Genomic DNA, 14,472 nt, shown 5'->3' with positions numbered 1-14,472 from the left:
ACACTTACACCACTCTCTGTGGAAGGATTTTCTCAACACAAAAGTATCGCTCAAGTAATCAGTTGCTGTTTTCATATTATCTGCAAGTCAGTTCAGTTACACACTCTTTGGTACGAGCATACTGCTTATCACCCCGCTCTCATTACATAGTACATACATAGATACAAAATCTGCACATCATCAACAATCCAAAGCACCGAAGCAATTGGTCAGCCAGTGTGTCTCGCCACGATGCTAGGGTCTTGGCTTTTATCCAGATTGTGTGTGCATCATCTACGTCTTAGTCTTAGTTGACCTCTGACAAGAACAAATAGTCTGGACGCTGTCAGCAGAGTCAGCTTAGATGGGAGAGAAAATTGCCTCAAAAAAAAAAAAAAAAAACTGTCCAAAATACCTACCAGACGGGTGAGTGATGGCAATATTACGCAACTTACCCCCCATATTGTCTAGGTTGTCCGAGTGTCCCGTGGCACTGGAAAGGGCTGTAAGTCAAACTACTGCCTACTATATACCAGCATAGACGTCCATCTTTAATGTTTCGTTTTGCACTTGATCGTGTGTTAGAAAAACATCGGAAGAGGGGCTCTGTAGGCGCTGAAATTCAGTAATCCGATAGATGATGGGATAAGAAGAGAGAACAAAGACGTGCAAGACCTGATAAAACGTCTTTGGTTCTTGGGTCTTACAAGGAGAGTCAACGAAGTGGCATATATTGCTAGCAATTAATGACCAAAATAGCCTCTACGGCACTCTTTCACGATGGCATCGCTCAGACAGACTGTCATCGCCATCTCCAAGTAGTTTCCTGTGACTAGCAGTGTTGGATGTTTCTCCTAAGCTAAGGGCGACGTGCACAGCATCTTCTTGCACTCTATCATCAGCTACTAAAGACCTGTATTTCTAAGCTATAGTAATTCCCCCCGCCGTCATATAAGTGAGGCCGTGAGATTATTTCTAAACTATTATATAAGCATCACAAATCCGAAAAATAGGCAGCATTCAGAGAAACAAGTCGCTTCCATTAGCAAATAAGTCAAAGCTTTTTTTATTCGTGGCATGCCCAGCCATCGCACCCAACTGCCTAACTGGTCAAGGCACCATGTGTCAAATCATCCCACTCCATCCAAGGCCAGGTCGGAAAGCCGTAGCCCAAGGCGCCTAATACCATGCATGTTCGCTCTATGCTGCATAACCACTCTCCGTCTGTAAATTCCATAATACCACATCGTGCAACATTGTGATCCCATAACGAACATAAATTGAGAGTTTCCGTCTCTCCGTTTCAAAAGCAAACAAAAATCAAATCGCAAATCCCCGCAATAAAAAATAAGTGTAGTTGAGCTGCCCAAGATAGAAAAACAAAACCAAAAGCCAAAAGATAGATATAGTTGGGGGGAGAGATGTGTAGATAGGATGAAAAGAGAGGTCTTCTTCTTCAAGTCATACATTCGTGGAAGAAAGTCATATCAGGCTCGTAAGACATTCCGCAATAACGTCGTGGTGCATGGCGGCGGTCAACCTATGAAGAGAATAGAAACGCTAAGGTGAAGTAGATCGCGAGCTCATAAGTCGTTCTCAAAGATTTATGCAGAGAGAATCTTTATCACAACGCCGTCGCTGAATGACCGTATAAAAATCATGTAAAGGAAAGTCGTGAAGAAATTGATGATAGCTAGCCCACCTAGCTGAACCGGCCCCATTACAATAAAAAAAGAAAAAGAAAATAGGAAGCCAAAAAAGAAACAGATTAGAAAAGAGCCGCTCTACTGGTTTAGTTAGCCCGAATAACAAGCTTTGACAGGAACTTGTTTGAAAGCGAATCGAAGTCATAGCGATCAAACTTGGCCTCTCTTCGGGTTCGCAGGTAGGCCTCTGCAGAAAACGGTTAGCATAGTTCCACCCTAGTGGTGTGTTTGGTGGTGCGCAGATGTACGCAAACTTACCATGCTTGATGACATGCTGTCGTACTTCGGTCATGGCATCACAGACCGCAACATTGTTGTGAAGCAGGTGGCCGTGCTGACGGGTGTCCCAGTCGGTGAAGGCGGGAAGCTTCTGAGAGATGGCGTGGAAGAGACCCACAATAACGCCAACAGGGGTGGTTTCCATGTCGTTGCAGAACTTGTTCACCGCCACAGGGTCAGGGACGCGGTAGTGGCAGTCGAACTGCATCTCTTCCCACACGGCGAGGAGGATGGAGGCCAAGAGGAAGATGGTAGGCCAGTTCTTCATCTTCTCGCCGCTGTAGACACCAGAGTACAAGGCAGAGAGCTCTTCCAGGATGTCCCTCTGGAGCTCGCGCCACATGTCAGCCAGGGCACACTTAATCTGGAAGTTGATCATGACAGGCGCAACGGTACGGCCGTAGTACTTGGAGTCCTCGTCGTCGATCTGGCCGTCAAGGGGCATCTCAGATCCCTGGCTCTCAACCATGGTGATGTGCATAGTCAAGTTGTAGGCAAGGACCAACTTAAGGGCCTTTCGGATGACGGGCATCTTCTCCTTGACGTAGTAGCGGTGGGCAGTCTTGAGGATCTCAGTGATGAAGGGAGTGCCCTCAAAGTGGTCATCAATGAAGTCTTCAAAGGGACCTTCAATGTGCTTGTCCAGGTACTCAGAAAGAGCATCAAGGCGGATTCCCTCGGCACCGACGTCGAGCTTCTCGGTGCGGGTCTCAAAGTCGATCGTGTCGTTAGTAGCGACATACGACTCGACCCACTCAACGGAGAAGCAGCTGTCATCAGCAACGAAGACCTCGCGAACCATGACGGGCAGGGCAAAGCCGTAGCCGTGGGTGATCCACATGAGGGTTTCCTTTTGAGCAAAGCCCTTGACATTGTAGACAGACACTCCACGGTCCATGTGCCTCTCATAGTCAGCCTTCCAGTCCTTCATGAAGTAACCAATGTCCTTGATGTCAATTCGCGTGCAGGGAACCTGCCAGAGGCGAGCGTGAGACGGCTGGCATCCAGCACAAGGCTCTCCCTTATCGCAAGTCTTCTTAAGGAATTTGCATCGCAGGCAAGCGCGCAGCTTTCTTATCTCGCTGGCTTGCTTTCGCTGCTCTGGCAAAAGAGGACCCTTTCTGCGGCCCACCTTCTTCTCGGTATTTCCGTCTTTCTTTCCGTTGGAAATACGTCTAACAACTGGCTTGGGAGCTTTGGCAATTGGGCTCTTGCGAATACCCGTGCTCCTCCTTGAAGTTGTGCTAGATGAAGAGGGAGACACTGAGCCTGCTCCACTGCCAGGGCTATGACGGACGGAAGCCTCGGCCTTGATGGGAACTGGGGCAACTGCCGCCACAGGGCTGTGGTGGTGGTGATGGTGGTGGTGGTGGCCGTCATGGCCATGATGATGGCCATCAGCAGAATAGCAATTTCGATGGTCGGTGTGGCCATCGGAATCTGCTGAGTAGGGTGAGGGGAAAGACTGGACTTCCTCAAAGTTGCTCAGTTCATTCGAGTGGCCACCGTCAGAAGAACCAGAGTTGGTTCTCAAGTGCAGGGTCTGCGATGGGTTGAAGATGGCAGCACTCGGAGTAGGTTGAAACAGCTCATGACCAGGATTTCCCCAGTCTACCACTGCCCATCCATCGCCAGAGGAGGAGGATGGCAGTGAAAGAACCTCAAGATAGGTTCCGGTGGGGGAATTGCTGCCAACAGTCTGCAATCCGTCTAGCTGCAGAGTGTTTTGAAAGTCCTGCCAATTTCCCATCCCTGCGCCTCCCCAGTGCATTGCGTGTGCGGTATCATCCAGAGGAGGCATCGAGCTAAACGGTGATTCTAGCAAATGGGTCTGCATGGCAGCCTGTGTGGTCGGCGGTAGGTAGTCGATAGGATTTGGCTGGTAGCTCGGGTACGCATTGTAATTCACCAGCGTGGATTCCTGGATATAGTGTGACATGTCATGGCCGGCCAAAGCCTGGTGGTGCTGAGCAGCCTGTTGCTGGTGGTGGTGAAGAGCCCAGTCGGTCAGAGGGTTCGTCGCTTGCTGGTAAGGCGAGTGCTGGACCGGCGAAGGGTGGCTGTGAGGGCTGGATATGTGCGAGAGAGGCGAGTTTGGGTGATATTCCTCCGGAGAGCTGCCTCGAGCTCCCTGGGGAGAGTTGATGGCGCTGCCGGCGTTCATGTCGACGGGTAGCGGCCAGGAGCCTATTGCCGCGACGAGATGAGATGATGGCCCTGGACTCGAGTGAGCTGTGGTGGTTGTAGAATAGGTGTAGGCAGCTGCCCGGTCCCGCTGTTGCTGTTCAAAGGTCAAATCGAGTAAGGCATCGCCCCCGCCGTTGACATTGAAGTCGAGGGTCATTCTGGGGGAGAGAAGAGAAGAACAATCAAGCGATATGCCTGGATGCGAGCAAAGGCCGTATTGTATGAAGCTGAGCCGATGACACCGCTCTTTCGTGGTGTTCGTCAGAGGCCAGCAGTACTCGGAGGCGTCTGAGGGATGATCGGGATTACGGCGGGGAGGGCGAGTTGGAAAAGGGAAGAGGAGAAGGGCAGCGTCCGGGGTTGAAGGAGGAAACGGTTTGCTGCAGGCCAGCTGGACGGCGCGCCGGGACGCTTTTCTGGGTGCCTAGAGGAGTCGGAACTGCGCTGGACTGCACTGTATACTGACTGCACTGCACTGCCAGCCAGCCGGTTGGTCGGTTGGTTGGTTGCTAATAGCGGTTCGCCGTGGATGGGAGGAGAGCAGAGCAGAGAGCAGAGCGCGCGAGGTTGGAGCAGCATTGAGAGTTTGTGGGTGGTCGGCGGGTGGGCATGATTTGGAGGCATCGCGAGCGGGGGTCCAAAGAGGCGGTGAGCTGGTGCCGCCAGCCAATGGGCGGCGCCAAGGCACATCTGCAGCTGCAGGCCGGTGGAGCTGCCGGCCGGCGATCCAGCGAGGGCCACAGCGAGGGCCACAGGGAGCCACAGAGGGGCACAGAAGGGCCACGGCGAGTACAGGGCGCCATGGCAGCGCCCAATCGGAGTCAACAATGCACTGTGTCGCCGGCCCAGGAGGACAGTATGACTTGACGAGCTGGCAAATGGCGCCACCAGTTTCACCCACATTCCACTGCGACGTAGCCGAGCTGGCACTGTGCGTTGCTGGCAGGGCCCCTCACCCAGCACAGTACTGCACCTACTTGCACGTATCGGCAGAGAGGGGCAGCATCGGGGCAGAGAAGCCACGCCGCGCGGGTGAGCAGGAGGATGGATTCCATTTCGAAGGGTCCAGTATTGCTGCAGTAAACTAGCAGAGTGGTGCGAAGTACATGCATACTTGCATGTATACGGAGCGCTGCTAGGCTGGTAGTGCTATCGATATACCTTGCTAGCAAGCGGGCACTGCTCTGCTCTGCTCTGCACTTATCGTCGACCAGGGCAAGGCCGCGATGCTTGCAGGCGTTTACACGCTGCTGCCAATGCTAAACTTGCACAGGCAAATGGGTGCGGGCATGTGCTCACCACTGCTCGCCTACTGTACCAGAAACCTCAATGCCTGATTAGTGCCTCCAGCGTGCAGCTCTGCTAGGCTAACCTAATCTAGCGGAGATCCCGTCCCCTTGGCCAAACTGACTAGCAGTGTTACTATTGACGCGAGAACGCCCATCGCAGCGAAACCATCGCCAGCAGAAGCGCCGCAGTAGCATCGTTTTGGCTGCGCAGTAACGGAGCGAAGTCCGGCATCATGACTCTCCAACAGTGTGCCAATGCCGTCATCCAGTGGCGTTTCATCCCGGACGGCCTTGCCTTTCCTGCGTCTGCCAGATCTGGGCTGCCACGTCTGTCACCAAATACGAATAAACGCCTCATACTGGCTCCGTACGATACGTGCTTGCGCATGCGGCTGCTACTTCAGACCTACCATCTGTACATACAGCACATCATCGTATGCTACTGCTAGTACTACCTTAATGCTGCCCCGTAGTCAAGCTACAGTAAGTACTACACGATTCGCGCAGGCCACATCAGCCCTGGTATCCTCTCCACCAAGCACTCCCTTGTCAAGGTCCCATCGCAGCAAGGGTCTATCGGAAGACCAAGAGAAAAAAAAAAATGCGAAAAAAAAACAAGGGAAAGGCAAAACAAGTGGGTACGAAACGGCGTCGCTGGGCTTCGTAGCAGATTCGTTCAGATTTCCAAACAGGGCAGTCCCCCAACGTGTAAGTCTGCAGTATACGCGCCCATGATACTAACATTCTGGTGCACGGAAATCCAATCGTCTCTGGCTGCCATGAATCAACTCCAACTTGAGCCTGAGAAATCAAGAACCAGCGCCCCTCCCTCTATCAAGACGGTGGCCTGCTATCCTGGTGACTGCCCCGTTCGTCCCCAGAGTCCCGGGATCCCCTCGTATACACATGCCAGCATGTTACTCGTTGGCTGCCCGCCGCTGATGCATTGCCTGGACGGCAAAGGAGCGATGCGCTGTCATTTTGTGGCGTGCACACAGCAGCAGCTAAGATTCCAGCTAAACCCTTATCACCGACCATGGCCGTTCTGCCAGGGAATCCGCCAATAACCTGGGGTTTTCAATCTGTGCCTGTAGCTTTGGGGTAGTAGTGGCTGGATGTGTTGGACTGCTCCTACAAGCACTTTCCGGATGTTTTTCATGCCTTTTGGCTTTTAACAGTACAGCCTCAGTTAGGCATCATTATGATTGAATCGACTCTGCAAAGCACGGCAATCCGGTATGCTGCTTGTGCGTTTGTGCTGAGACATCGGCCCTGTCATACTGTCCCATGCACAATCCTGGGCACAGAAGACATCCAGCCCAATCCATTTGCTCTTCCCAGCCTCAGGTTCGCGTCCCATGCCCGTCCAAGGTAAGTCAACAATGCTCGGGCTGGGAGCAAAGTGAACCCGAGACATACAGGTGCCTCCTACGACGAGGCTTGCAGGAATGATGTGCGCCCAGGCGGAATACAGCTAGATCGGTCTTCACCTATACTTTTGCGATCGATCATCATTAAGATATGCATGCGGGTGTCCCATGTGCTGGATCTCTGTTGCTGCATCAGGTTAACCATCTGGTGGGCATTGCACAAGAGTAGACACTCGGGATTTAAAAGGTAAGGTGGTATTGGTGTATTCGCCTTCGGATAGATACCGTCCTCCCCGTCGTCTCATAGCTTGACGATATACAGGCAGCAGGCTTATTCCACCGAGCATATGCAGAGTGCTGCCAATGGAGAAAAAAAAAATTGCCGGTTTGCTTACCTCGGTGATGGCCGAGTCGAGTCGAGGCAAGCAGATCCGGCCAGCATCGTCTCAATAAGCCTCCATCATCACGATACGTACGGAGCAGGTGATGAGCGCAGACGCCACCCATTTGCCTCGTATTGCTACTAACTTAAAATATCCTTGATTTGCTGAGCGATGAACAGCTGCCATCTGTTAGCCTCAGCACCATCTAAGCTGGAGCTGGAGCTTCTGGGTCCGCTAACCGACAAGATTTAACACTCCGTGACGCCGTTGCCGATAGTGCGGGCACCCCAGATGAGAGAGGATGCTGTTCTATAGTGGTACCGTAGCAGTCAATCATGCGCTCTCATGGCTCCGGAAGAACAGCTACTTTGCTGCTTGTCAATTCTCGCCTGACTTTGCCAACAGATTCCTTGCTCCTCTCCCTCGCCACGGAACTGCCGCCAATGCTCCGCTGCCCAACCGCCGCGGGTCCCCTGCCACGGCATTGCACGATGGTCGTTTGCCCTGCCTCTTTCCTCTTAGCTGCAGCGCTTTTTCAAACACGCTCAGTTTGGCCAGACTGAACCGCACGATCTATTTTCTGAATCCTGGCGATGCTATGCTAGCAAGAGCAAGGCCCCCCCAGGAGACCCATCGCCAGCCACCCGAGAATCAAAGTCTAGAGGGTCAGAGCGCCACGCACCATCTTCGCCCTTGACATTGAGCAGAAATGCCTGAGCCGGACGCAGTGATGCTGCTAATAAACGACCCAACAGGCAAACGGTCTTGCTTGAGAGGCAGTGAACGTGTCCCAGCCTAACCCCGCCTCAGGCTTTTTTGGCCTGCTGATGTTGCATTCTGCCCTCGCCTGTCTGAGACAAAAGATCACATTACCCACTTTGTAGATCTGGGCGGAAGAGAAGAAGAAGGCGAAGAAGATGCCCGCTCCGAGCCGAGGGCGTGCTGCATAGCCGATGGCAGTGGTCTGGCGGCTCGTGATACAGTAGTATTATAATCAGTACAGTACCAATAATAGTAAGAAGTAGTCCTCTCAGCCCAACATACAGCATCGTCACCAATAAAACAAAGATGCTCGGCTGATTCTATCCAATCAAGCTCGTTTACCCGCATTGACATGTTACAGTATTAGTAAAGAGACCGTTTCCTGTCGTATCCGAGCTGGAAGCAGGTATTAGACTATAAAGTGAAGATTTTCTTTAACAGGGGTCCTTGTTGCGTGTCAGCTCCCTAAGCCAATGGACATGCCATTGCAATCGGAGTATCCAATTCTGATTTCGGTTTCTTGTTCGACCCATGACGTTCTCATAAGCTTTACTGCCTGGAAACAAAACGTCAATGCCATCTGCCAAGCCCCTACATTTTGCCTTTTTAAGCTTGCATGATGTGTTCTAGGGTCAAATGCTGGCGCAAAAAAAAAAAAATATGTGAATCCTCCCTCGCCGGACACATCATCTCCTGAGCAACCATTTGCCTATTCTTTGGCATTGAAAATAATTCTCGAGATTTAGCCGGCACAAAGAAAGCTCCGCAAAATGCCATGACTCGAGGCGGGCGGCCATCCCGTCTTCCAAGCGAGTGGTAGCAGTATTATCGTGCGACTCGGCAAAGCAACCTACTTCATTATCTCATCATACACAGTAGAATAAAATAGTAATCCGGATACATCCGAGTTCACGATTTATGCTGCCTTAAATGTGGCGAGATGGTAATCAGCTCGTCGGCTAAAGATGGGCTGACTGACAAGGTTTCATCTCATGAAGGTATGTATTTGCGGTTGAGTGTCATCGGCACAAAGTTGGAATCTTGCATCGTTCGTTTAGTGGTGGCTGCCGATGAATAACAACAAGGAGTGGCTATCATAATCACTCTAGTTTCACAATTGTCTAGCTATCAATAGCCAAGCCCTAGTTGTCAACTTCTTGGTGTAGCAAGGCATAAAATCATCCTTGTAATCGTCAGGAATTTGGCTGTCACCGAGCCAAGAAAACAGCACAGGCCCAATAGGGCGGTCGTTTCACCCCCAGTATCGGCTCAAGGATAATAGCGTCACTATTTGAAACAGAGACATTTGCCGACACTTGTCTTAGAATAAAGTGAACAAGGAAGTGCTGCAACCTGATAGAATATCCCTAGAAATTATGCTGAATCACTCAGTCTGTTGAAAAGAGACGCTTTAGGTGGTGAAGACACGAGGCTAGCTTGAAGTTGTATGTAAAACAACTCAAGCACAATTTCATTCAATTGCTATTCAAAAACCGTCACTAATAATAGACTTGAAAACAAGAAGCCACGCGGCGTGTAAAGTTGGTCTTTTCGAACTAGACAATCTGAGGACTTGTTAGTGACAGTGATCATGGCGCAACTGACAGGTCTGCATATATTGATACTTGGCTTCTTTCAGTGACCCTCAACAGTATTACTGCTACGATTGTTTTTCCAAAAGATCTGGAATTCCTCTTGAATATCTGCACCTAGCAAGATTTATACGGTTTTACTGATGTTCCATGCTGATACAGGACTAGAGAGTGGGCGTTGAGGGGGAACGGAGCACTAAAATTGATAGCCGGGATATTGCCGGGAACAATACTGCCGCCACAACTTCCAGCTTCTATTGTTCTGTTACGGCCTGACATTAGGTTAAGCTGTTTGTTTGTTTGTTAATAGCTCACAGCGCCAGCAAGGTGGGAAGATGAGCGGGGTTGGCATATGCTCTCGTGGCTAAAAGGGATGACAAGTCTCTGAGTCCACAACATGAAATCTCGACGCTCTCGAGTAATCTTCAAGCATCAACTGAGAAAAATGGCTGCAAGCGTGGAACAACAACAGCAACAACAGGCAGGCCCGGCGGCTCCTGGCGCACAGCAAGGCGCATCCATCCCAAGCCTCTTCATGTTTCCTCCTATGATTCGCGATGCGCTGGAGACGGACTCGTCCAACGTCCAGGATGACACGGTCGATGAGGTTCTGCCCTTCTTAACTGGCAAAGAACACAGCCAGCTCAACGCCCATGGCATCCCTCGTCTGGACAAGGAGCGACATGTCAGGTTCGTGAAAAAGCAGCTAGGAGTGTTACCGAGCATGTACGTTGGAGCGGATCCCAGCAGGCCGTGGATATTCTATTGGTGCCTGAATGCCCTGTCTCTCCTCGGTGAGGACCTCGAGCCTTATCGCGCCAGGCTTATTGAGACAGTGCGCCCTATACAAAATAAAACGGGCGGGTTTGGAGGGGGTTTTGGCCAGTCATCGCATCTTGCCACCACCTATGCGATCGTTCTCTCGCTAGCATTGGTTGGCGGAGACGAGGCATTCGAAGTGGTCGACAGGAGAAGCATGTGGAAGTGGTTGTGCCAGCTCAAGCAGGAAGATGGTGGGTTCCAGATGGCTGTCGGAGGCGAAGAAGATGTGAGGTATGTCTCTGATCGTCGTCCACGTCGTGGTACCGTACCTTGACTAATGTCTCACTTAGGGGGGCCTACTGTGCATCCGTTGTGATTTCTCTGCTCAACTTGCCCTTGGATTTATCATCCGACTCTCCTGCATATGCTGCCGGCCACACAAGTCTCCTGAGTGGCCTGGGTGAATGGGTGCGGCTGTGTAAGTTGTCCCTTTTTCCTTAATGTATTCCGGCCTTGATGTCTAAATTGCCACTCTGCTAAACGGAAAATTCAGGCCAAACGTACGAGGGAGGCGTGTCAGCCAACCACGGGGTCGAGGCGCATGGCGCATATGCCTTCTGCGCTCTAGGATGCCTCTCAATTATTGATTCCCCACACCGAAGCATTAGACGGTAAGTCTCAATCTAGGGTATCGTCCATTGGCGCGGCGCCATGGGAGCTTTGCATTCTGACTCTTTTCCTGGCATGATAGGTACATGGATGTACCACGACTTATCTCTTGGCTCTCATCTCGCCAGTATGCTCCAGAAGGTGGCTTTTCAGGCCGCACGAACAAGCTTGTCGATGGCTGTTATAGCCACTGGGTTGGTGGGTGTTGGCCCCTGATTGAGGCCAGTCTGAGCGGGCCTGAGGGGCCGACAGCTGGCCCTGCAGGTCGCCCGTTGGAAGACACAGATGTAGACGACAGCTTGTTCAGCCGAAATGGGTTGATTCGTTACATCCTCTGCTGTTGTCAAGACATGTCTAAGAGGGGTGGCATGAGGGACAAGCCCAGCAAGTGGGTGCTCTCAATCAGGACCAAATCTGCAGAGCAATCGTGCTAATGCTGTTTCATAGGTATTCCGACGCGTACCACACTTGTTACGTTCTATCTGGTCTCAGCTCCGCACAGAACAAGTGGCGTTTAGTTGCCTCTCGAGCCGATGAGACCCTTCTCGGAGACGACCTTTGGGAGGTGCTGCCTCATACAAAGGGAGAGCAAATATTTGATGAGGATGACCGGATCGGAACGATTCATCCCGTCTATGCAATCCCCCAGCATAGAGTTGACGCGATTCGAAGTTACTTCTCGTCGAAAGAGGGTTTCTAACTGCGAACAGGCAGCCAATGTCTCCCGTTAGAAGTGGCCATTAGGTTCCATGCAGTGCTTATCCCTTCTAGCGGAGTAAAGCAAAAGCACTAACCGGTTGCTTGCCCAGTGATTTATCCTCCATCGGCTAGCACAGAGAAAAGGGAGAATCGTTGCGCACAATGATACGGGTTCAACCTTTCACTATGATCACGTGTACCCCGGGGGGTAGATAGGCGCTGTCTGCGATCTTTCATCGATAGACGTCGAGACGCTTTGAGATGGCAAAAGAGCGGGTCTAGCAATGCCGCCGATAGTACCTAGCAGCGGCAGTAGTACTATCCGATCCTCCCATGGACGGGACTGTAGGCAAGGTTTTCATGGCCGATCCGACCACTTGGCCGAAGAACGATGGAGTCCGCCACCGCTTGGCTGGTTTTTTCGCGTTGACAGCTCACCAGCTGCCAGGATTCTAAACAAGAAAGCAATGTACATCAAGTCGTTTAGAGCATATCAACAAGCCATTTGTGGCTATCATCACAGCAACTCGCTTCAAATGGAAGGAACCACGATCTTCCCGCACACGTGAAAAGTGACAAAGTTGGCATTTGAATGCTGTAGCTCGGGCTTATTCCTTCGCGAAGCAGGCTGCCTAGGGGTGGTTATGCCGAAAGAAGCACGGAATACGGTGGAAGGCTCCTTGTTGGGATGGCCCTGCATTGCATGTACGGAGTACTCCGTACTACCTAGTCCAATTCCCCACACAACTTCATCCGCCAACATAATGCCAAGTCGCTGAGCTGCTGTGAGGGAAGCAAGCTCTATCTTTTACTGCACCTGTGCAACGCACTCAGACGCTGTTTCGCTCATACCAAGTATATTGTGAAGATTACACAGCACTGAGGTAACTGTCCTTCCTTTTGTCGCATACGTGGATGTCATCCCAATACTACCTGTGTGCCTCTTGCCGCGTACAGATTCTGGAGAGCACTAGTTGAAGCATGTCTCGGGTGAAAGCTCATGGGAGGGGCACCACACCGCATTCGCTGGGCCTGCACATCATCGCTGGGTCAAGGGTGGGTTACTGCTATCGAGAGCTGATGTTTTTGGAATAGATTCTCGTTTAATGGATGCGCGATACGTACTTGTAATACATGCCACCGGATGTGTCCGCCAGCAGTCTGTATGAGTGTTGTACCTCTCCTCCTCACAACACCAAGAGTCGCCATCTCCAATAAAAGTCCTTCGTAATAAACAATCCCTTTACTAGACTGAAGCCACAACTTACTCTTACAGTTCTATCTTATGAATCAATAGAAAACAGAGAATTCATTCATGAAACATGGGCTAAATCCATCGGCTGCTGCGGCGTTACCTTGAGCCCCGAGAGGATTCAATGCTTCAGGAAACGTCGCCTTTGATCATCAATCATTACGCCGTACATATGCACTTTTTTTTTTTAATGTAAGAGGAGTTAATGAATGATTTTCCTCTTCTTCTTTCGCAAAATGGCACAGCCCTGACGCACACGCCCCCTCCGCTTATAGGGCCGCATATCATGCGGCCGCCTTACATGGACAGACAGCCTGCTTTGTTCCGTACACTTGCACAAATTGACTCTCTTACAACTGCATAGAGAGGTTGAATTACCTTGTTGTATGCATGACGAGTCAGAGAGTGAGAAGAGGGGGATGCAGTTTATCTCTCTCTTTTTCTCTGCCCTAAGGCAGTGGCCAAAGAAAGGACAGTTATGAGCAAGATCGCCGCAACGCCTTGAACTTGCTGGTATGATATAGAGAATTGGAAACTGGTTTCTCTCATCCCGCAGGTACAAGGACGTCTTTTCCGTATCTGATCTGCCTACAGAGTACGCGAATATGTGCTCTCGACCTCTACCGACGAATTGCAACCATCCATTCAGGTGGAAGGCTTACACACATCCCATCGTTCGCCCGCCACCGAGGGACCGGGATTGGATAAAACTCATGAGTGGGCAGCTGCATGATGTGGATCGCAGAAGTTTTTTTTTTCCTCCTCTTTGCCACAGAGCGTCTCTTGAGACTTTCTCCCCCTTCATCTTATTTCCCGCCTTTGGTCTGGCGCTGCAGGGACCTTCTCCCACGATTGCCCGGCCTGATGGGCACGCACTGCATAGGGGGTTACACAAAACGCACGTCTGGAAGGGCGCTTATGGCCCCCAGGCCTGTTGAAAAGTGCAGCGTCCTTTATGAGCCTGGCGCCCGCCGGCATGCGTTGGAGTCTGATGTCCTTGGAGGTGTCAAGGCATACGTTGCGCTACATGGTGCCAAAGACCCAGCTGTCGTCTATACTGCTACAGTCGTAGTACACAAGTACTTGCGAGGCTGCAGCGAGTGGCGTGAGGCCGTGTTAATGGCTCATTCGCCTAGTACAGGTATTAGGTACCTTGCTGTCTGGTTTCCGATAGGCCAGGTCCGGCGATTGCTCCCAGAGGGCAGGAGCTAGCCCTGCTTCCGGGGGGGGGGGGGGGGGGGGGGGGGCTTTTTGACGTAGAAGGTATGGGCCAAGTATTGTGTACCTGGCAAGATCGCTGGAATGTAAAAACTGTTTCTTGACCTAAACAACGTGCAACCTTGCCTCTGTCATGTCGTCTCGCTATCCACGAAGCGTGGCCGGTTTGCGCGAGGCGTGTGCAGCTGCATCCAATTAACCATGTCGAAGCGCAGTGGACGCAATGGCCAGGCTAATGAGAAGCAATATGACGGCTCAGAGCGTCCAGAACAATAGCGTCACCGCTTCAGAGATGGCGAGTCCTCCATCGAGTGCCATTCTTCCT

General features: G+C 51.4%; 3 protein-coding genes across 3 annotated transcripts; 2 read left to right on the top strand and 1 right to left on the bottom strand.

The window, feature by feature from the left end:
• Positions 1 to 719: 719 nt before the first annotated feature.
• TrAFT101_002568 (uncharacterized protein) lies at positions 720 to 4,708 on the bottom strand. The gene is made up of 2 exons (XM_024903421.2): positions 1,944 to 4,708; positions 720 to 1,872 (listed from the first exon to the last, which is right to left on the bottom strand). Exons 1-2 carry the CDS (start codon positions 4,306 to 4,308, stop codon positions 1,772 to 1,774), a joined length of 2,466 nt encoding a protein of 821 aa, XP_024763683.1. The 5' UTR covers positions 4,309 to 4,708; the 3' UTR covers positions 720 to 1,771.
• Positions 4,709 to 7,410: 2,702 nt separating this feature from the next.
• Positions 7,411 to 8,117, top strand: TrAFT101_002567 (uncharacterized protein). The gene has a single exon (XM_024907595.2). It carries the CDS (start codon positions 7,495 to 7,497, stop codon positions 7,888 to 7,890), a length of 396 nt encoding a protein of 131 aa, XP_024763682.1. The 5' UTR covers positions 7,411 to 7,494; the 3' UTR covers positions 7,891 to 8,117.
• Positions 8,118 to 9,944: 1,827 nt separating this feature from the next.
• On the top strand, positions 9,945 to 11,678 carry TrAFT101_002566 (uncharacterized protein; the record flags this gene model as incomplete). The annotated part of the gene is made up of 5 exons (XM_024906061.2): positions 9,945 to 10,600; positions 10,660 to 10,787; positions 10,863 to 10,980; positions 11,061 to 11,366; positions 11,426 to 11,678. The coding sequence occupies 5 exons, from the start codon at positions 9,945 to 9,947 to the stop codon at positions 11,676 to 11,678; spliced, it is 1,461 nt and encodes a 486-aa protein (XP_024763681.2).
• Between the last annotated feature and the right edge of the window lie 2,794 nt (positions 11,679 to 14,472).

This window comes from Trichoderma asperellum, chromosome 2 (assembly GCF_020647865.1).
Source record: "Trichoderma asperellum chromosome 2, complete sequence".
Taxonomy (NCBI): domain Eukaryota; kingdom Fungi; phylum Ascomycota; class Sordariomycetes; order Hypocreales; family Hypocreaceae; genus Trichoderma; species Trichoderma asperellum.
Note: the sequence above shows the minus strand (reverse complement) of the source record. Positions and strands in the feature narration are given on the sequence as shown.